We start from the raw sequence: 23048 nt of genomic DNA, 5'->3' as shown, positions 1-23048 counted from the left end.
CTTAAATAAATGGAAATTTTTTTGGGGAACAAGATTAAAAGTCAATATAATACAGACATTTTTAGGATATATTTCAATTGCTATTGAATTGATAAAAAATTTACATGCCATCCGGAAGAGGAAATGGAACTATTTTTTCTAACATTTTAATACTGATACTTGGATCGTTCACTTGGAAGGTAACGTCAAAATTGACTGTTTGAAACCCAATTTCCTCCATATCCTCGATTGAGCACAATCTCTAATATTCCTCATCTCCACCTCTTCTAAGAGTTAATTTAGTTACTTACTGGATTCATCTCTAACAGGCATAAAAATAGCACACTTTCTTAGTACAAATAGACCACATACTTCGCTGGTCGTACAAATCAGTTGTGATCCATGAACTCCTACAGGTGTCGCCTGAAGCTAGCTCTATCGTTGGCTTCTAATTGCCAATTTCCTTTACCAAGTGAAATAGACCACTTTGTTATCTCAATTCAGGCTCTTTGCTTGTTAGGGCATGCTCAGACTTGGCTCCTAAGTTACTACAAAAGCTTTCTAACTGACTCTATTGCTGTTCATATCACAAAGCTTGAACAAATTCTCTGTTTTCACATCTAACTGACAGTCTTGCAAAAGCCTCTCCATTCTCATAAGAGCAATACGTAATAAATGAATGGTTCCTTTAGCTATAAATGAGAGTTAAGGTGAATATTATGAATTTTGCAGTGCTATTAAATATGAAGGGAAATGGGAACAGCATGAAGAGTTGCTCAGTTGCTTTTAGTTGCTTTTTGCAGAGTCTAGACAGGTATTATGATGCCTAGATCGGATGCATAGTCATAAAAGTCCTTTTGTAGATTACTAATGTGTAGTTTGATAATCTTTTATATAAACAAGTGTACATCAAACCTTTCAACAAGCTGCATATTCTTATTCTTATCTAAATATTCTTATCTTGTATCGAGTCATACTAGGACGAGACATACTCATATCACAGATCATAATATAAGTAGCATTGGCATATTTACTTATTTTTTTGGCGAAGACGCACGAGGACCCATTGCTACATTTCGAGTTCGTCGATGGCTGGATTTGTCATTAAAGTATTGGTGTAGCTTCTTTATATAGTCCCTGAAATCGGTTTCTAGATAAACATGCATCCCTACACTATACTCTTCTTGAGTTCACTTTAGACAGAAGCATGGTTTGGTCAAGGGGTAGCTGTATATCCCAATCCCTTCCCCCTTGATATAGATCCTTCATAATTTGTCCTCTATTTATCACCGCATTATCAATTCGTTCAATTAACATGCTCCTGCAACTACACTAAGATCAACACCAGAGAATGCACCTAGTATGAATCCAGAAGTAGGAAAACTGATCTCCTGATACATCTATTTGTAAAATTTGCCATCTATTCACCACACTAGTCTCTATTAGCTCAATTAAATGCAATTTCACTCTATAAAAGAAGTACTAATACCATTGACTCCATAATATCAAATGATAGTGTCACAAAACAATTTAACTTTTAATACTTTTGACCTGTCTACATTCCATTAACAATCCATAAAGTAATTTCAATTGATATCACTTTCAAAAGCTATTATAAAGTGTTGGAATAGCTGCAAACTTACTCCACACATTGCCATTAAATTGTGCTTTTATTTCAACTTTTGCATAAGGTTTCATTTGATTTTGTTATGTCCAATTAAGCACAAAGAAATTAGTGCATGCAGTCCATGTCATACATATAATTGTTTCACTAATTACCATCACATGGAACTCCTCTTTTAATTTTCTTGTCTTTTGAACTTAACGTAATAAAAAATTTTAAGGTATGCCACACAACTTAAGCTTTTAATTGTGAAATTAAATTCACATAACGAACTTTTTTTATGCATTTACTGTTACAATTAAAACTTTATCTTGTATGGACGTTTTATTTTTGCTTTGCTTGCAGGAAATACAATTTATTTTGTTGCTGGGATTGGGAATTTGTTTCAATTTTGTGACTTTTCTTAATGATCACAAAATTTTTTTTTTCGAAAAAGCCCAAATTTGCAGAATTTCTATTTTCAAATAAGCTCAAATTCTAGTTTTGAAAAAGTTTAGAATTTTTATGTTCGAAAAAGTTCAGAATTTTCATGTTCGAAAAAGCTCAGAATTACCATTTTCGAAATATCTCGAATTTCCATTTTCGAAAAAGCTTAAAATTTCAATTTTCGAAAATTTTTAGATTTTCACTTTTGAAAAAGGTTAGAATTTTGATTTTCGAAAATGATTAGATTCTCACTTTCCATAAGCTCTGAATTTCCATCTTCGAAAACGCTTAAATTTTCATTTTCGTAACAGCTAAGAATTTCCATGTTCGAAAGCAAATTCCATGATGCTTACTTTGCAAAAAGGTTTGAATTTTATTTTCGAAAAAGCTCAAATTTCCGTTTTCAAAAAATCTCAGAATTTCATTTTCGAAAAAGCTAAAAATTTTAATTTTTGAAAATAGTAAGATTCTCACATTCCAAAAAGCTCTGAACTTCCATTTTCGAAAAAAGCTCAAATTTCCATTGTCGAAAAAGCTCAAATTTCTATTTTCAAAATGCTCTGATTTTAATTTTCTTTCTCAAAAAGCTAACGTGTGATTTTTGAAAAACCTTAATTATGAATTAGTGATTCCTTAAAAGCTTCCATCCCTCGAAAGCTCGTTAAGGAATCAAAATAATAATAATAATTACATTAATTAACCCAATGCAGTTCCTTCAATTTAACAAAAGAACTCGATCCCTTTTTTTGTTGTATTAAATTTTATTGAAAACTTTCACGTACATTTTTGGCTTCTTTACTTACTTTATGAATGAACAGACACACAAGCTATATGTTAACACATGTGAGAAAGGAAAGACTCAATGAACTCGAAAATTTTCCCAAAAAAGGCAAAGGCAGATTGCATTGTTTAATTATTGAAAACTTAATTTTGGAGTTTGTTTCACCCTCACAATTGATGCGAGAAATGATTTTTTTGTCTACTGCTATATGCTGTATATAAAGTTATCCCTTACTTTCTTTATGCTTGCGACAATGAGAACGATAATAGAAATGAAAATAGTTCGATAACAGTAAGAAGAGATACGAAATGAGAAAATGGATACACAGAAGCATTGAAATGGATAAAGTTTCTCTCCACTTCCACTCTAAGTGCTTTTAAAGCTTTGAAAAATATAAATTTTTTTTTAACAAAATTGAAATTGAGAGCTTCAGAGTGAGAACTAGTAAGAATAGCAATGGAGAATACTAAAAAACAAATGATTCTGCTCTAATTTCTATTTGGTGACAAATTTATGGGAAAGATTTTGATTTTATTTTCAATTTTGTGTATTTCGGTTTTTTTATGCTTTATAGCAGGGGATGCGGATGAGTAGAGTGTAGGGTGACTTGAACTTGGGATGAATCTGAGTCATGATTAGTCTATCTGAGTTTATTTAAGTCAATCGGCGCCTATCTGAGCCTTTCAGGGTCTTTCTTAGTCAATTTAGGTTGATCTAAGTCTGTCTGTGCCTTTCTGAGTCTGCCTTAGTCTATTTTAGTCAATCGGCGCCTTTCTGAGCCTATCAGGGCCTGTCTGAGTTTATTTGAGTCTATCTCAGTATATTTGAGTCTTTTGAGTCTATAAGTGCTTATCTGAGCCTATCTGAGTCTGTCTCTGAGTCTGTGTCTCTCAGTCCGTGTCTCTGAGTCTGTGTCTCTGAGTTTGTGTCTCTGAGTCTGTCACTGAGTCTGTGTCTCTGAGTCTGTGTCTCTTAGTCTGTGTCTCTTAGTCTGTGCCACTGAGTTTGTGCCACTGAGTTTGTGTCTCTGAGTCTGTGTCTCTGAGTCTGTGTCTCTGAGTTTGTGTCCCTGAGTCTGTGTCTCTGAGTCTGTGTCTCTGTGTCTCTTAGTCTGTGTCTCTGAGTCTGTGTTTCTGAGTTTGTGTCCTGAGTCTGTGTCTCTGAGTCTGTGTCTCTGTGTCTCTTAGTCTGTGCCACTGAGTTTGTGTCTCTGTGTCTCTGTGTCTCTGAGTCTGTGTCTCTGAGTCTGTGTCTCTGAGTCTGTGTCTCTGAGTCTGTGTCTCTGAGTCTGTGTCTCTGAGTCTGTGTCTCTGAGTCTGTGTCTCTGAGTCTGTCTCTGAGTCTGTGGCTGAGTCTGTCTCTGAGTCTGTGTTTTGTGAGCTTGTTTCAAATGTTGCTTCATAGTCTCCAAAACATCCTCAAATTGACCCATCACCCACACAATCAGCCACCATCCCTTGAATGTTACCAAATAAACCATAAGAGGAATCACTTTACCCCACTCGAAATGAAAAATTATCTTTTATTTTGGAAAGCTTTCAACTTATGGAATTATTTCAACCTTCCCCAATAGAGCATTTGTCTTTGCATCTAAATGTGTCATTTGCTATTTTATTTTTGTTTGCCTGTAAATACATTTATCGATAGATGATAAAAAGACGAACATGATTCATACTTTATCTATGTACCAAAATGATTGAAAAGCTTCACTCTCAATCTGATCGTAGTTGTTTGTGCATAATGCTATATTTAGACTCGAATACTGAAAGTAGATTGACATTCCCTTCAGACGATTTATTCCCTCATTCCTATCCTCAATTCACTTTAATTTCTTTAGATGCTGTCAATTTACTTCCGGAATATAAATATATTTTTTATATCAAGTAAATTCATTTTGGTGCAGATTTCACATTTATGGATGTGTCATTGAACAGACATGATGAGATAGTTCAAGCAAATTTCAATTGAAGAATTTTTACGATATGCAATGATGAAGTTTCTTTTCGGATATGATATGCTTAGGATATAGAATACAAGGGATGGGAAATGTTTGGAGATGATTGGTATTTTCAGAAGATGTCAACTGTTGTTAGTTTGATTCACTTAGGGATCGTCAGTTTGATTTGCTAATGAAATCTGCAATTCAGGGACACGAGTTGCAAGAAAGCAGAGAGATACAAAGCTCAGGTCCACAGAGCTCAATCTTCTTACACCAATTTTGTGCCAAGCAGTCAAAAACTCCTATTGATATCTTAGAGCCTGTTTTCATGTTCAACAAACACGAATCCTTGTTATATCGACTTCATTATATGCAATGTTTAAGAGATCGGATTCTGGGGGGACGGACTCCCACATATTCACGAAAGAGTGATTCAGAGTGTCTTACTACTCAGACACAGAGGCTTTACTCTAGAACTGGCAGAGCTCTAGCTCGTCTTTGTATGGCTCCATACCTTAAATTCCACTTACTGTTCAGACACCCAATCAGCTCTTGGTTCAATTATTCATGATCCTCTGTTCATGACCCGTTCGGTTCTTACATCAAACGTTGCCAAGTTCTTAGTTTGGTCATTCAACTGCTGTAATAAGAATTTGAAGTACCAAAAACTTCAGAAAAATCACTAAATCAATGGTGGGATTCAAATTCAGGAGTTCAAATTTAGCTTCAACCAAGCTCCAACTTTAGTGAACCTCATCTTGACAACTGAGTCATCACAACACATTTTAGCTCCATAAACATGGGTTTGACTTACTTAAATAAGGATGTGCATGACTCTAGAGTAGTCTTACTACTAGTTCTAATCCCTTGAATTTTCCCAATTCGCAAAGCTTTTCAAAACATTTCGTCCTCTCTTCGATAATAAAAAATTTCACATGCTCAATGTCCGTAACATATTGGAAGTAAGTAATCAAGCGAATCCAAATGAAAGTTCGACAAAATTGAAGATTGGCAAAAAAAGAAGAATCTTTACTGTCTATGCTATATATAGCTAAGGATAAATAAGAAAATAGAACTTGCAAAAACTATTTTTATTTTCTGTGCTGTCCTGCAGGTTGTAATTTTGTTTCTTTATGTGTCAAGAGTCAGCACAAAACTATGGAATGTATACTCTGCAATGTACAGCATTATGGTCTTTTGTGGGCATTGATTAGAAAAGCATAAAAGGATGAAAATGAAGATTGAAAGTGAAAAAAAAAAACAGAATTCCAATAGGAAATGGAAGCAACTGCAAATTACAGGATTAAGATAAAATGACAGAAATATCTGGAATTTTATTTAATTTTGAAAATATTTTGTAGGATTTGAGTTCCTTTGTTAAATTTATTGGATATATTGGAGAATTTATTTTATTTATTATGTGCAAAATTGTTAGAATTTTAATAATCCTGATTCTGATTGACTATCAATTCATGCACAGCATTCAGTGTTGTTTTATATGAAGTTGATTACCCAAGAGGCACAATGCGGCGAACTGCAATTTTTCGCCGCAATAAAGGAATTGAAATCAACTGTTTCGATGCAGTCAATGCAACTTCCTGTCTTACCTTTAATACGGCGACATAGCTGTGCCCTAGCAATCATGTTGTGCTATTCGGATTACTTTATTTTTATTTGTTGCTTGGATAGAACAATAAGAGCTGTGCAATGAGCACTGCATAGAGATAAAAGGCTTAAATGAGCATTGTGTCAGGTTTCCTAGTAACCTTCCGGTAGCTCCGCAGATAAAAGCACTTGACATTTAATCGAAAAACGTAGGTTCAAATCCGACTCTTGCTTATTATTTCTCGAATATTCCTTTAATATAACGCACGTTAGACTGTTGTCGTAGGGATCTTAATCCTTTTGTAAAGTGATGTGTTTGCTTATTTTTGAAGAATTTAAGAGTTATTGAAGTTTTAATTCTCAACTTGAACTGTATGCATTGAAATATTGTCGCTAAGACGTGAGACGTTACTCATATAAAGCTAATTGGCGGCAAATTGGCGATAAGACTAAATTTGCCAATTTGCCTGTCACCGGCTCTACATTCATATACTGCTGTTTTAGCACCATGGTAACACTAATTGATTATTTTTCGATCTTAAATGCATTAAACTGAAGCTTAAATTGAACTTACCACAAGCAGACAATGAGCGTACTCTCGGGAACAGGGTAAACTGAGAACAACGCTCACAAACATGCTCATCTAGTGAACTTAAGGTGAGCAAGCTCTCTCGAAAGCATACTTTTTGTCTGTTAAATTAAATTATCAAGAACTCTCAAATAAATCAGATCCTGCGGCAAAATTTAGTCTTACTCTACAATAATCATTCCTAAACTCCAAGTTTACTGTCGTCTCGATGCTGTGTTGACAACAATATTGAGTATATGCTGATCGGAATTGTTTCACATTTTGTAAAAGTACTCTAACATTGTCAAAACCAAAGATTTAACTTTAGACATAGAGTACCATTAGGCTAAATATCTACAAACTTCGTAGCTATCCAGTTGTCTCAGATATGTCTGCGTATCAGGTGTCAAGTTTAATCGTCGTCTCAAGTATTTTTGCGTCTGTTTCCGTATTACATAGAACTTGAATTTTACCTCAAATTTTGTATGCAAAAGTCGTCTCGGCTCTATATAAAATCTGATTTGACTTCGAACTCTAGTATGTTGTCGTCTTGTAATAGTCTAATAGTATGGCATAGTGCATAGCATGAAAGCGTAATATAGCATAGAGCGTGCTACACTAAATTTTGTTAGTTTTTTGGGGAAACTTTAAAAAGCTTTTTAACAAAATTGTATTTTTTTTATTTCAACCAAAAAACACAACACTGAATAAATAAAATTGAATTTTATCAAAGTTCAATTAAAATAAATTTCTGTAAATCCTTTATGTACATCAATATTGATAAGAACATTCCATTTGCATGAAAAAATTTTGATAAAATAGAATTTATTTCATTTTCATTACTCAACAAAAAAATCAAAAATATTTTCAGTCATCAAATAAAATTGATTCAATCAAGTTACGACATATATATGCATATAAAAAATGTTTGATGAATGTAATTGCCTTTTATGGTCTCTCGAGAAAATATTGAAACAAAAAAAAATTTTTGTAGGCGTTCCATGAGTGATGAAGAAATACACAAAAAATATAAAGTCACAACTTTGACTTCATGTCACGATAAAGCATAAAGAAAATTGAATCAATTTTAATTTTCCAACATTCATTTTATAAATATTTGATTTAAATGAAATATAAAAAGAGCGTGCATACACATGAGTAGCTGTTGCCAATGGTTGTGTTTCGTACATGCCACATGTAAATATGACTTTTTTTTTTGCACGAATATAACCAATAAAATAAAACTTTGATATCAATTCGTATATTGGCTTTATATGCTACATACATTACTAGCATGCATCAAGCTTAGGTTATTGAAATATATTGGTAATATGCATCCTCGTCTGCAAATGTGAAATATTTTTTCGAAATAAATTTTTGATTTCTCACAACTCGAAATGGGAAATTTTTTGTAATGTCCTAGATTCATATGACACGTTTCTAGATATGAATAGATGTAGAATTAGAGTACATGACATTTCCATTCAAAAATTTTAGTTTATTTTAATCTAGTGACTAGTCAATTGCTTTTTGGTCCAATTAAAACTACATCACAAAATTGGGATTCATAATTATTAACTCAATGCTTTTAATTAAATTTCGAGATTTATAAGCTTTTGATAATGTATAGAGTGTTTGTGGAGGTTTGACATCGATGTATTGGTAAGGTAGTTGAAGCTAGGAAGAGTATGTGCCACAAGGGAAGAGGAGAGTTCGATATAGAGTTCAAATGAACTCTGAACTCTGTCTTTAATGGCAATAATACAATAGAAATGCCCAAGCTGTTTAATCAGTCAAAAATCCAGCATCAAACCGACGTGGGACTGGCATTTAAATCGAATCCGGCGCCAAGTCAAAGTCACGCTGACCTAGTGCTAGTCGAGACCTTCGAACTAGATATTAACTGAATATTAAGTTATCATAAATTAATCATAACGTATTTTAGTCTGCATGGGTTTGTGGCTTCCAAATGGAGCCTCATGCCGCATATTATGTCGATAACGAAGGACTACAAATGTTTGATTATAATGGCTTGAACCGCGGTCACTTTATTATGTATGTAAGATCCAGAGATTTACGTTATATTCGTCTTATTGTAGGGTGGCCAGACGATTTTTGCAAAATATCGCGACACTTGTGGAAAAAATTGGAACGTTTCTAAGTTTAGCACTATTGGGATTCTTTTGGACTATTTTGAGTCTTAATATTCAATGAACTAGTTAAATTGGGTTAGAAAATTGCAAAAAAGGTCTAGTTTGACGATTGAGGGCACTTTTAGCAAATTGCAGGAAAATTGCTACAGTTCGCCACTGTAACCTACAAAGGGAAGCTGTGAACAGTGTTTCCAGTGCATACGATCCGTAAAAAGGTATGGAAAAACGTATCCATTTCGAGTTTCAAAACTCATGATCACTGGATCGGTGTGCAATTATATTTATCCCCGAACTCCAAAACCACTAAGCCACCGAGTCAATTCAACTCAAATCCAACATAATGGTTATAATACATTAAAAGAGTACTTAAACAGTTCTATTTCACAATCCATAAACAACCTTTATAGTACAGCAATTCAACATTTTGATAATGCTACAGCTAACTACAGCGAATATCAAATCAAAAGCTATACAAATCAATCAACTGCACAAGTATTCCCATTTTTTGTACTACAAAGTCAAATCCCATCATTGAATTCTTTATTATTAATTCAAATATTTTTATACCAAAATCAAAGCAACCTTTTCCACGACCAAAAAAAAAAATATTAATTAAAACATTTCCAATTTTCATTTAATTTATTTACAGTATTCACTGCTTCAAACGGTCGTTGAAGCATGCCAAAAGAAGCGTCATTGTAAATTCATTGCATCACAAAAGTCATTACAAGTAGATCCATGTCCAGCAGTTAGAAAATTTGTTGAAGTATCATACAAATGTAGACCATGTGAGTATATATACATAATATATGTTGTGACACACTAAAAACATTTTCGTCATTCCAATGCGAGCATGTTCATCAATGTGTAAATGAAAATTACATAAAAATTGTATAAAGAGGAAATAATGTGAACAAGCAATTAAAATGTAGCAGTAGCTGAATCATTGGCAGAAAAATTAATGAAATGAAGCACAATATTGAACAGTAAAGAACTTGATTTGCTTCCAATTTTCCTTTATATTCAATTTTATGTCACTGTTCAGTGAACACATTGCCTTTATAAAAAAAAGTTGCCACTATGCATTCATGCTGTATGTATACACATGAGAATAATATGAATGACACTGTAGAGTGCGAGTTTATTGACATTTGGAGATAACAAAATAATTATATTGAGGATGTAACAAGACATTAGAGATTCAGATTTATTAAAGGAACAATTTGAGCAGAACAATGCTTGTAAATGATTTAATGCTCAATTTCCGTTATATTTTGCATTAAAATTAAATTGAATTTTGGATATAAATGCAAATGTCTGAATAGCACGTAGTTAGTTGGTTTGATGGGGCGGGCAGATCAATTGTGATCCTCTATCGCTCTCTATCCCTCTGTTATTCTTCTATATCCCACCTTATCCTTCTATATCCCTCTAGAACCCACTATATCCCTCTATATCCCTTTATATCCCTCTATATCCTTCTCTATCCTTCTATATCCCTCTATATCCCTTTATATCCCTCTATATCCTTCTCTATCCTTCTATATCCCTCTATATCCCCCTTTATCCCCCTCTATCCGACTCTATCCCCCTCTATCCAACTCTATCCAACTCTATTCCTCTCTATCCTTCTATATCCCTCTATATCCCCCTCTATCTCACTTTTGTTGGCTACCCTTTGCTTTAAAATCGACTATAAACTCTAAAATTTTCCAAAAAGTCACGACAAATGACTAATGACAAACCCCTAATATCCACTTCCAACTCATCCAACCATTAATATTATAACCAAAACCAAACTATACAAAAAGGCTTTATATGAAGATATACAGACAGATATAGGATGATGCATTTGAAGTGGCATTAAATGGCCATTCACACATTCTGTGCTAATTGATTATTCTCTTTTGTAAATAACCATAGTCAACTCGTACTGGATATAACATGCTTCATGAGATTATTGAAACATAAATTGTTGATTTTAATCCTATTGCAGTTATGCTGTTTGTTGTTTTAGTTACGGGATCTTTAAATATTCATATTCACACCAAATTTTCAATTTGGGTGAATATATTGTTTTTGGTCTATCACTGAAACCACTTTTTTTGATTTGCTGGATTACCCTAGGGGAATTGCCCCATATAGTTGCTAGCCAAAAGTCTGTGCCTGGAAATACCAATCCAACAGTAAAAACCGCATCTCATTTGGTGCTTCCAGTGCCGAGAAATCGCAAAAAAACACTTTCTGTCATTAAGTTAGCAAGTTAGCAAGTTAGCAAGTTAGCAAGTTAGCAAGTTAGCAAGTTAGCAAGTTAATCGGTGCGATAACTCGTTTCAAACTCAATATTAAGACTTCGGGTTTTTTGCATCTGATAGATATCGGTTATGGCAAGAGCTGTATTGTTTTTGGAGCCATAAGATGCTTCCACTGAGGCACACGATGCAAAAATCTGTCATTTTTTTGCAAAATTATAGCCGATTATTCCAAAACATGTGTCAAAAAAATCATATTTTTGGATAATTTTTTCGATGTTACACTGTGTAATAGTGAAAAAATGACCGAAAAATTACTTTTTCAGCACTCGTTACATACTGTAACATCGAAAAAATCACAAAAAAACACTGATTTTTTTGATGTTACACTGTGTAACAGTGAAAAATTTACCAAAAAAATACGTTTTCAGCACCGGTTACATCGTATAAGATCAAAAAAATCACCAACAAACACTTTCATATTCACACCAAATTTTCAATTTCGGCACGATAACTCGCTTCAAACTCAATATTAAGACTTCGGGTTTTTTGCATCTGATAGACATTGGTTATAGCAAGAACTGGTTAGATTTTGGAACTATAAGATGCTTCCAGTGAGGCACATGATGCAAATAACTATCATTTTTTGCAAATTTATACCCGATTATTCCAAAACACATTTTAATTTCTTTATAAAACTGAGAGTTTTCGGTTTTTTTGAATAATTCCGAAAACGTCTAGAGATATTAGCACATAGTTTATGTATGCAAAATTTCAACTCATAATAGTGAAACCACTGACCACCAGAGCCAATTGAATGCTTTTGTTCGATTCTCCTATTGGTGCACATATAATGAAATTTTTTCTGCATAGGTAATCTTCTATAGCCTATAAAAATCCAACTGCAAAATTTTTAAGGTCTAACTCACTTTATCATATTCACACCAAATTTTCAATTTGGGTGAATATATTGTTTTTGGTCTATCACTGAAACCACTTTTTTTGATTTGCTGGATTACCCTAGGGGAATTGCCCCATATAGTTGCTAGCCAAAAGTCTGTGCCTGGAAATACCAATCCAACAGTAAAAACCGCATCTCATTTGGTGCTTCCAGTGCCGAGAAATCGCAAAAAAACACTTTCTGTCATTAAGTTAGCAAGTTAGCAAGTTAGCAAGTTAGCAAGTTAGCAAGTTAGCAAGTTAGCAAGTTAATCGGTGCGATAACTCGTTTCAAACTCAATATTAAGACTTCGGGTTTTTTGCATCTGATAGATATCGGTTATGGCAAGAGCTGTATTGTTTTTGGAGCCATAAGATGCTTCCACTGAGGCACACGATGCAAAAATCTGTCATTTTTTTGCAAAATTATAGCCGATTATTCCAAAACACGTGTCAAAAAAATCGCGGCCTCGCTTCGCTCGGCCGCACACTATTAAAGTTTTTTTCTTATCTTGATTTTAATTAAGTAAAAATTAAGCATTTATAAATGTGTTTTATCCACAATATTAATATAAGTATTTAAAACGATTTGGCGTAATGCAATCGTAGCAATGTATTGATATTCTATCTTTATCATGTCGTGTGTTCAAGTCCTACTATTTTTTTTTATTTTTTAATTTTTTGAGTTGTTTTTTTAGCGCATTTTTGAAATTTTTTTCAAAAAGGTAGCTTAATAAATCACTTTGTTCGGTCGTTCGGGCGTTCGGCTGACGCTAAAAACTTTTTAATTAGACATCGTAGAGAGCTCGGAATGGTTTTAAAAGATCAATTCCATAAAGTTATTGCGGCGCCGGCCATTTAAAACTTCCAAATCAAAGCATAAATACTATAATTAACAGTTTTTCATTTTCATATACAACAACAACAAAAACAACAACACGTTTTTTCATTGTTTTACAGTGTTTTTCAATGTTCTTCGATGTTTTAACAGTGTTTACTGATCAATGTTTAAATTTTTTTTGACCGTTATATGGTTTAAATTATGAAAATCTGTTAAATTATGAAATTCTTAAATTTCTAGTATGGTGACCTGTAATTAACTAGATCTTGTTTTGTGGGTCTGGAAGTGACCTGGATCCTACTGGATCTTGTTTTGTGGGTCTAGAAGTGAACTGGATCTAGTTTTGTAGATCGAGAACTGATTTATTAATCAATTACTGATCGCTGGGACAAAAATGCGCTTAAGTCCCTCGATCAATAACACGAGGACTTTTGTAATTTTTTTGGAACCCTTATACTTTACCATAAATATAAATATTAAATAAGATTAATTTATCATAAATATTGCAAAACAGACACCTGTGACAGGCAAAAACCATACAATTCCTTGATAATTTGTATGGATTTGTAAGAAATTCTATACAAATTGGTTTTTGTCTGTCACAGGTGCCTGTTTTGCAACTCTATATTAAATGTATTCATTAGAGATATCTTTCGATCAATGCCTATTTTTTAGAAAACAAAAACATGTGATAAAATAGAATCTGCGCTGGCTCCTATAGTGATCTATATAAGGACTGTAATCTACCCAAGTCGGGCGAGCGAAGCTCAGCCCGGCTCCTATAGTGATCTATATTAGTACTGTAATCTACCCAAGTCGGGCGAGCGAAGCTCAGCCCGGCTCCTATAGTGATCTATATTAGTACTGTAATCTACCCAAGTCGGGCGAGCGAAGCTCATCCCGGCTCCTATAGTGATCTATATTAGTACTGTAATCTACCCAAGTCGGGCGAGCGAAGCTCAGCCAGGCTCCTATAGTGATCTATATTAGTACTGTAATCTACCCAAGTCGGGCGAGCGAAGCTCAGCCCGGCTCCTATAGTGATCTATATTAGTACTGTAATCTACCCAAGTCGGGCGAGCGAAGCTCATCCCGGCTCCTATAGTGATCTATATTAGTACTGTAATCTACCCAAGTCGGGCGAGCGAAGCTCAGCCCGGCTCGTATAGTGATCTATATAAGTACTGTAATCTACAGTGTGAGTAGAAAAATAGTTCGAGCGAAGCTCGAACATTAATAGTTCGAACGCAGTTCGGACTTGGTTGAGCGAAGCTCACAAATTTTTGCGTCCTGAACGAAGCGAAGCGAGTGAAGGCGTGAAAATTTTCCCAAGCAGTACAAACTGCATTTATATCAAAAAATGTTGCCGTGTCGAGAAAAAAAGTTCGAGCGAAGCTCGAACATTAACAGTTCGAACGCAGTTCGGACTTGGTTGAGCGAAGCTCACAAATTTTTGCGCCCTGAACGGAGCGAAGCGAGTGAAGGCGTGAAAATTTTCCCAAACAGCACAAACTGCATTTATATCAAAAAATGTTGCCGTGTGGAAAAAAATAGTTCGAGCGAAGCTCGAACATCAACAGTTCGAACGCAGTTCGGACTTGGTTGAGCGAAGCTCACAAATTTTTGCGCCCTGAACGGAGCGAAGCGAGTGAAAGGCGTGAAAATTTTCCCAAACAACACAAACTGCATTTATATCAAAAAATGTTGCCGTGTGGAAAAAAAATAGTTCGAGCGAAGCTCGAACATTAACAGTTCGAACGTAGTTCGGACTTGGTTGAGCGAAGCTCACAAATTTTGCGGCCTGAACGGAGCGAAGCGAGTGAAGGCGTGAAAATTTTCCCAAACAACACAAACTGCATTTATATCAAAAAATGTTCCGTGTGGAAAAAAATAGTTCGAGCGAAGCTCGAACATTAATGGTTCGAATGCATACTTGATTTGAATAATTTTAGTTACTATGTAAGTAATCATTATTTATCACATTTATTTGATGAATCTTTTATTTTGTTCAAGTTGTTTTTTTAATTCTAACTTTTCTGAACAGTTTTCTGATCTGTGTATGGTGTGAATATTCCATGAAGCGTGATCCGCTTCATTACTAGTTTTCTGATAGAAAAAATAGGTTTGACTGTCAAATGAAGTTGTAAATATTTAAATAAGCTGGACGGTTGACTTGTGTTGGATGTAGTTGAATTGCAGTTCATTTGAATTGATGCTAATTAAAAAAGTCAAAACCAACAAGATTCCCGAGCAGCACAATGTGTTCGCTAGGACATGGCTAGGTAGCCGTGGTAACATTAAGACTATTTTATGTTGACCTGAGGGAACCGTAACAGCTGATCTCGATCCATTGTTACGGTAACAAATAGGGCAAGAGGCAACGCCGGATTGTTCGGCTCGGGATTCCATTGTTCCTAAAACAATAATCAAATCCTTTTGAAGCTGAATGAAATTTTGAAAACAAAAGCGGAATGTACTCTTTAAAAAGCAATTTGAATTCTATTACGAGATGCAGCATCTACTCATACTTGCCGGAAAGCGTTGTAAAAAATGTAATTTCCACGTTGTTGTGGTCTTCATTGAGTACGTCAGAGATATCCGAGCAAGACAATAAAGTCGACAGAACGCTGTTTAGTCACTGCATTGATTGCAAGATATGAAGCTACCCTGATGAGTAATTAGGGGTTAATTTAAGGCTGTTTCTCCCATATAGAGTACAAGCCAGTAATCGATCAAAAATCCGATACCAGACCGGTGTGTCTCTGACATTCGATGCCAGACTGGCGTGTCTCTGGTGTCTCTACATTCAATTTAATCCAGCACCATGACAGAATCACATTGGTCTGGTGTCGGATTGACTCAATCGATGAACTGCTCCTAATAGGCGTGCTCTTAAGAGCAGAGTAAGCTAAGACAATGCTCACGAGCATGACCATCTACAATAGAATACTTAAGGTGAGCAAGATCTCGAGGACATGCTTATTTCCGTTAAGGATGGACACGAAAAATCAAATTTGCTTTCTCACACTGTTCGGGTTTATTGTGAGCATTTTGGGTAAAAGAAGATATTGAGTTTCATAGTCAACATATTTGAATGCTTCAGGCAATATATATATGCTTGCATATGCTGAATATCTAGGTACATCTAATTTCCATATTATAAAGGATTTTCTGTTAAACTGAATAGAAATCTCAATTTATGCAAATTGTTGTTTATGAAATTTTGCTGTTTATTTTTGTGGCATAATGGATATTAAATTACACCTGGAAGTGCTCTCTCGTCCATGTCCCCAAAAATTATATTCATCAAATTGACCCTTTTTTTCTTCTATTTTTCAGACGAATTTCGTAGTAAAGTGGCTTGTGAAAACGATGTGATTCAATTAATGTGCAATCCATATTCAAGAATTGCCATTTATGGTGCAAGCTATGGTAAAACTGAATATGAAAGTCTTCAGTGTGCTCAGCCATCACAAGCATCAAAAGACGAGAGTAAGTTTTGTCAAAATTATTATTTTTGGGTTGTTCATAAGTGACGTCAATCATGAAATTGGGTATTTTGGACTAATTTGACCTCTTTGTCTCGTATCTGAATGTCCAGCAGATCCCGAGAATCGTTAAATAATTGGACGTAACTTATGAACAACTCCTAATCCTCTTTAATTTTTGGGGTTGTTCATAAGTGATGTCAATCAAGAAATTGGGTGTTTTTTACTCATTTACCCTCTCTGTTATGTATCGAATTTCCAGCAGATCCACAGAAAAATGAGGATCCTTAAAAAATTGGACGTAACTTATGAATAACTTCTAAATCCCCTTTAATTTTCCAAACTTGGTTTTTGTGGCTTTTTTTAATTTGCATTTTTATTCCATCCTTCTTCATCCTTACACCCAACAGTATGTCCAGCAACATACACAACCGAGACTGTAATGAAAATTTGTCATGGACAGAGGAAGTGCTTATTAACAGCTGACAGTGCCACATTTGGTAAGCCTTGTAAGCCCGAAGTGAGAATGACTCTCAAAGTGGTTTACACTTGTGGTAAGTTGAATAATCAATCATGTCCTGTTGTGCTGTATGTCCAAGAAAATTATATTTTTTCCCATCTCCTTATTTACATGCACAGTACCGAAGAAAGTTCTCAAAGATCGATTTGATACGCCACCTGAACCCGATGAGCCACAACAAAATGACATGGACCATGACCATGATGAATTGTATGATGACGATCAATTTTATAAAGAACCAGAGGCAGTTCCACCTGAGCCAAAACTACAAGGTGATTTAGCTAAGGATCGTTTACCGGACAATCCACAAATTATTTCATTTCAACCATCGTCTGTTCGACCACCGATGAGAAATCGTGACGATTCATCACTTGAAGGTAAGTTCCTTTTTTTGTACTCAATAAATTTTTGCTTGCTGAACTATTGAAAAATGATAAAAAATGATGGTGATGATGATGATGTACACATACATAGGAACGTAAATATAAAGCTTACACAGAAGTGTAACTAGATAATCTTCTATTGTAGTTGGTTTTTGAATTGTCATGATTTAAAATTTTTAAGGGAAAATTCAAATATTTTGTCATTTAAATTGCGATTCTGAAAAAATATGAGCCAGTGAACTTTGGTAACATATGCATACCTTTGACAATATGAGTCGATGGCCAAACTAGTCTCCATGATAAATTGAATCTTACAAATTGAGCTCACTTCTAAACATACCCTAACATGCATAAACACATTGATTTTCTTACGTTATCATAGAATCTTACCAATGAACATAACTAGGTATGTTAAGATGCTCATTGAGAATATGCTTGTGTGCCAGGGATATTCTAAAATTAAAACGATTGAGTATACTCGCTTAGATGAGCATGCTCATTGTCGGTTAGGGTTCACGACAGCATTTGACTTTGCTGAGGCATCACATTGACCTTGGCATGTTTGTCGGAAAGAACATGACGTAACAAAGTCATGATTTGAGGTCAGTTTTCACTGAATCAGTCTGCAGTTCAGAGTCATGCCGGTCAGGCACATGATTACTTCGATATTTCTGCGTCACCTGCTTCTGGGTCTGCTTATGGTCAACTATAGCCATGTCTTAAATACCAGTGACTGGTTTATGATTTTTGAGAAAAAAACCAATATTAAGCAAATTGGGTAATAGACAAAAATCTGAAGGCTGACTTTATTCTGACTTAGTACAGGGATCGGTTTAAATCCAGTGCCATGCCAGAGTCAAGGTCTTTAAACTCCGGAATAAAGGGAATATTTCATACAAATTTGGAAATATTTCTAAAAATCGAGAATATATTCCGGAGTTTTCAGGCTTTGACCAGAGTCATACCGGCCTGGTGCCAGATTTTGAATCGATCAACCATCTTGTGCAACTCAGTTTAAATCTATTATTAGGCTACACGTGCCTAGAGCAAGCCAGTCTATGAATAAATTATTCATAGGAAATTGAAAGGTAAAAAAACATGCAAGAATCATTCATACATCCCTCAAAAAAAAAAAAATAAATCACGCTAAATTCTATATTTTCTAAAAATAGAGATAGAAAAAGCGTCTCTACCTAAAAATCACTGCATCATGATAAGCACAAAAGAAGGAAAGAAATCACTTAAACATTTTTCTTCTTCTTCCATCCTAAAACTGTTAAATCGCAAAATAATTCCCAACAAAAGAATATAAAAAAAGGAGAATCTCTTAACAACAGACGCACACACAACAAAAAAGGAACTGAAATCCTTCGTCAAAAAAAAAGAAAGGGGGAAGTATGGAAAGTAGAGAGATAAAAAAAAAGTATTTCCTCTATCAAAATCACAAAAGCTCACATACATCATGTTCACATATTTTTTACTACAAATACAAACGTAACTGCTGTAAAAATCATGAAATGTATATTTTTTAAGAATTTTCTCAAGAGTCATGCCTTAAATCCCATCCAGAGAGATTTCTACATTTACAAACTCATGATGTGGCCCTTTTCAGCTGCTAGGCACCTCTCGCTCATATCTTTATATTTTTTTTTTATTTGATGTGGGAAGTAAAATTAAAGGAAGTATTTCATTCAAAATGTGAGATGAAAAGAAATTCTTTTAGGAGAATTATAATCTTCAGATGTGATGCATGGCATTAAAGTTGAAGGTACTTCTGTGGATAATTTCTGCTTTTCCTTTACACTTTTGTGAATGTTAATTTCATTTGGTGCCTGCTTTATTTGATTTATTTTGTGACTTTTGATCGTTGATGACTTGTATTTCTTGGATTTAAGACAGAAGAGACAGAAGAGACAGAAGAGACAGCAGAGACAGAAGAGACAGAAGAGACAGAAGAGACAAAAGAGACAAAAAAGACAGAAGAGACAGAAGAGACAGAAATGAGACAGAAGAGACAGAAATGACCAGAAATGACAGAAAAGGTCAAAAATGACAGAAATGACCAAAAACGACATAAATGGCCAGAAATGACAGAAAAGGTCAAAAATGACAGAAATGACCAAAAGCGACATAAATGGCCAGAAATGACAGAAAAAGTCAAAAATTACGGAAATGACCAAAACGACATGAATGGCCAGAAATGACTGAAAAGGCCAGAAAAGACAGGAAATTCCAAAAAAAGACAGAAAATGCCAAAAACGACAGAAATGGCTAGAAAAGTCACAAATGACCAGAAATGACAAAAATGGCCAGAAAAGACAGAAAAGACAGAAATTGTCAGAAAAGTCCACCTGATCCTCATGGGGCCTCACGTCCTACGATTCCCACTAAACACAAAGTCACAAAGTCTTATGCTACTAAACACTTGAGCTACTTAGGTGACTTACACGAACTATACATAGTGCCTGTATATCCCTTGCAACTGCACTCCCAATGACACACCATTCAAAGCCCATTCCAGCAAATCCCATTCCAACAAAACCTCAAAAAAAAAACGTCCTTGAAAATCACAGACAACGACAATGACACTTAGTCGTCTACACAAAAGGGACGTCAGATCAATTGTCCAATTCTCATGGCGCTTCAAATTGTCCCGTACACTTTTGGTTCAATTTAAAAGCTTTACATAAATTTCAAATGTTTCTTAGTAACAGTAATCGTCAAGCAAAAGAGCGATGCCAAATGACATCCGAGAATACAAAAAGGAATGAAATGGGACCAAAAAAAAGGAACATCAAGAAAATCCATCAAAATCCATCTTAAAAAAGGGTTTTTAGTTCTTCTTCTTCTGCCTGCTCTATTTGGAAATTGTTTTTTTCTTCTTTCCTATGCTGTTAACCACTCAATGCTGTTGTACTGATGGCTTATAATTGAATAATTTCATTTTTCATTTTAAGGACATAGACTGAGTCCGAAATGAAAAGTTGGTCGACGCCACAATCTTTCTTCTACCTTTTTTTACCATTTTAAAATGTATGAAATATTTTTGCATATCAAACCGATTTATTTCTGATGCTCTATGCTGTGTGGGAAAAAGATCTCAGCTCATATTTTCTTGTTGAGGATGAAAAAAAATATGCAAATAATTTGAAAAAAGGGATAGAATTCATTGGTTAAATTGTTAATTCCTTGTGCTGCATATGCTTCATAGTTCTGAAAATATATTCTTTTTACTTTGAAGTATGTCTGTCGATTGAAAGTGGTTTCTCAGGATACTATTCAGTTTTTTTTTTTTTGTTGCTGTTAAGCCAATGCTATGGTGACGTCAGAGACATCCTTATGCTACTTTGTCACCACTTATGTATTTTACTACCTTAAGCATAATCTAAGGTATAGACATCAAGGATGATTTTTACTATACTTTTTATACTAGGTGTGCCACAACAGTGGCGTAGCTATACTGTACAGTACCATTCCATACCTATTTGAATTAGATTCCTCATATAATTTAATAAGCTCTTTGGACAGCATTGGCTTCATCAAGGACACTTTATAGCATGACACTTAACAGACCTACTTACTTATACACTTACTTACTTCCTTGGCTTGGGCGCACGATGGCTCATTGTCGTGCGCATGGAATTTCTAAAGACATCTCTATCCTTCGAAACCTTGCCAGTTCGGGATATTAAGGATTCTAGCGTCTTTTCAACACATCCAAACCTTAACAGACCTACATATAGTTTATACTGGAATCAGAACCACTCTTTTGATGACGCTATTATCAGCTTATTGTCTTTAGTCTACAAAATGGGGCTGTGAGCTGCGTTTACACTACATTTGGATCGGTATTGCAATAATTATGTACCGAACTACAAAACCATTCCTTCACCGAGCTACTTCGATTCACTTTATATTCAAATCTATTCTTCATTCCCGTGTTGGTCTGTCAATGTTACATTAATGGAAGTACAGTAGAAAAAGGGATACAGAATGTGTATGATTTATATATAGCACCTTGCCATATAGTCGAATATCCCTCGATACCTCAGTGGTAAGAGCATGTAAACGAAAATTGATGGATGTTGGTTCCAGTTGGTTCGAATCTCAATTGGGAGCCGTTATTCGGAATTATAATCTATCTGATAGATTCCCCGAATCGCACAATGTGATGAATTTCATTACTTGCTGTAAAATTAGGTTGCAATCTGCCATAACCTAGCCTTGTAAGGGGCTTGTCGAGTTCTATATTATCCAATAATGTCAATACTAGAAAAATCAGCCCAAGGAGTATACAACAATCTCAAATTCACAGGAAAGACTGTTCAAGTTATCATTTAAAGCTCTCTTGTTTCCTGATAAATCAATTTGTTTTGTAATTTTAAACAGAAAATGCTGTAGTTGATTTTGTGGTATGATTTCAAGTTGTTGATATTGTTACTGCTGCGGTTAGATTTGTGGATGTTGATTCAGTTATTGTTGTTGTAATCTGTGCTATTATTGCATCTTGGGACTTTATGTTGACGAATTTTGTGACACATTATTCCCAGTAATTCGCGGTTTTGATGATGCTGATCTAGCGGTTTTATGGGAGCTGTTAGCTGTTAAATGTTGTTGGTTCTGAAAATCGCATTAAAATACAATTGAATTTCCCAGAAACTTATTTCGCAGTCAAATGTCAAGAACAGCTTTTTGTCAGATTTCGTTCCAACTTTTTTAAGAAGTAAAAGCAGTAAAAAGCACCAAAATCGAAATGATTCCAAGAAAAAAATAATAAGTAGCAACAAAATGCACACAAAAAGACTGTTCACCACGTGTCTAAGACGGTCTTTCGGTTCCACAAAAAAACAACACCAAATGGAGCTAATGGAATGTTAAAATGGATTTAAAGTTGTTTACAATAGAATAAATTCCTCATCTTTATTGCATTATGTACATTCATTCTAAAGCTTTACAAGAAAAGGAGAGGAGAGGAAAAAAAAATTGAGGAAATTATTCAAAGTGCTTTTAAGGAGGGATTGAATTTTTTTTTTATCTTTTTTTCCTTTCTCGTTTGTCCATTGAACAAACTTCATCATCATAAATTATAAGGCCAAACTCTCGGTTGTGAAAAAATATAGGGGGCGTTTGGAAATGACGTAAATCATTGATGGGAAAATTGTAATTTAGTGATGGCATTTGTGATTTAAGAGCTGCAGAAGAGATGCACTAAGGAGCTTTAGTGGTAAATAAAAGGATGTCATGTGTTAAGTTTTAGTACTCAAACTTAGTAATTCAATGATAATCACGGGGATAATCATCAGAGTTGTTTTGGCAGGTGTACAAAGGCCAATTTACATTTTATGCTCTAAATCTTCTCTTTTGTGCCTATCAAAACAACTCTAATAAGAGGCTCAAAAACAATTTACCTTGAAATTTTAGGAACTGAACAATGAGATATAAATTTTCAGAATTTAGAGATCTGATTCCGAGAAAAAATGAATGAAAATGGGTAAGATACAGCTTCATTTAAGCCAAATAGGCCGCATTCATTTGTTATTGATTACCTTG

At 34.7% G+C, this 23048-nt stretch overlaps 1 protein-coding gene across 1 annotated transcript in view; it reads left to right on the top strand.

Moving 5' to 3' along the window:
* The window catches only part of LOC139087693 (protein eva-1 homolog C-like), a 109030-nt gene that overhangs the window by 50155 nt on the left and 35827 nt on the right, over positions 1-23048 (top strand). The window contains exons 3-6 of the mRNA XM_070636583.1: positions 9725-9863; positions 16447-16599; positions 17006-17149; positions 17235-17492. Coding sequence (XP_070492684.1) covers positions 9725-9863; positions 16447-16599; positions 17006-17149; positions 17235-17492 — 694 coding nt within the window. The remainder of the gene's footprint in view (positions 1-9724; positions 9864-16446; positions 16600-17005; positions 17150-17234; positions 17493-23048) is intronic.

This window comes from Chironomus tepperi, unplaced genomic scaffold, assembly GCF_022539635.2.
Source record: "Chironomus tepperi strain 1889 unplaced genomic scaffold, CSIRO-AGI_Ctep_v1 contig_129, whole genome shotgun sequence".
Classification (NCBI taxonomy): domain Eukaryota; kingdom Metazoa; phylum Arthropoda; class Insecta; order Diptera; family Chironomidae; genus Chironomus; species Chironomus tepperi.
The sequence above is the reverse complement of the archived record's forward strand: the minus strand, read 5'-3'. Positions and strand labels throughout refer to the sequence as shown.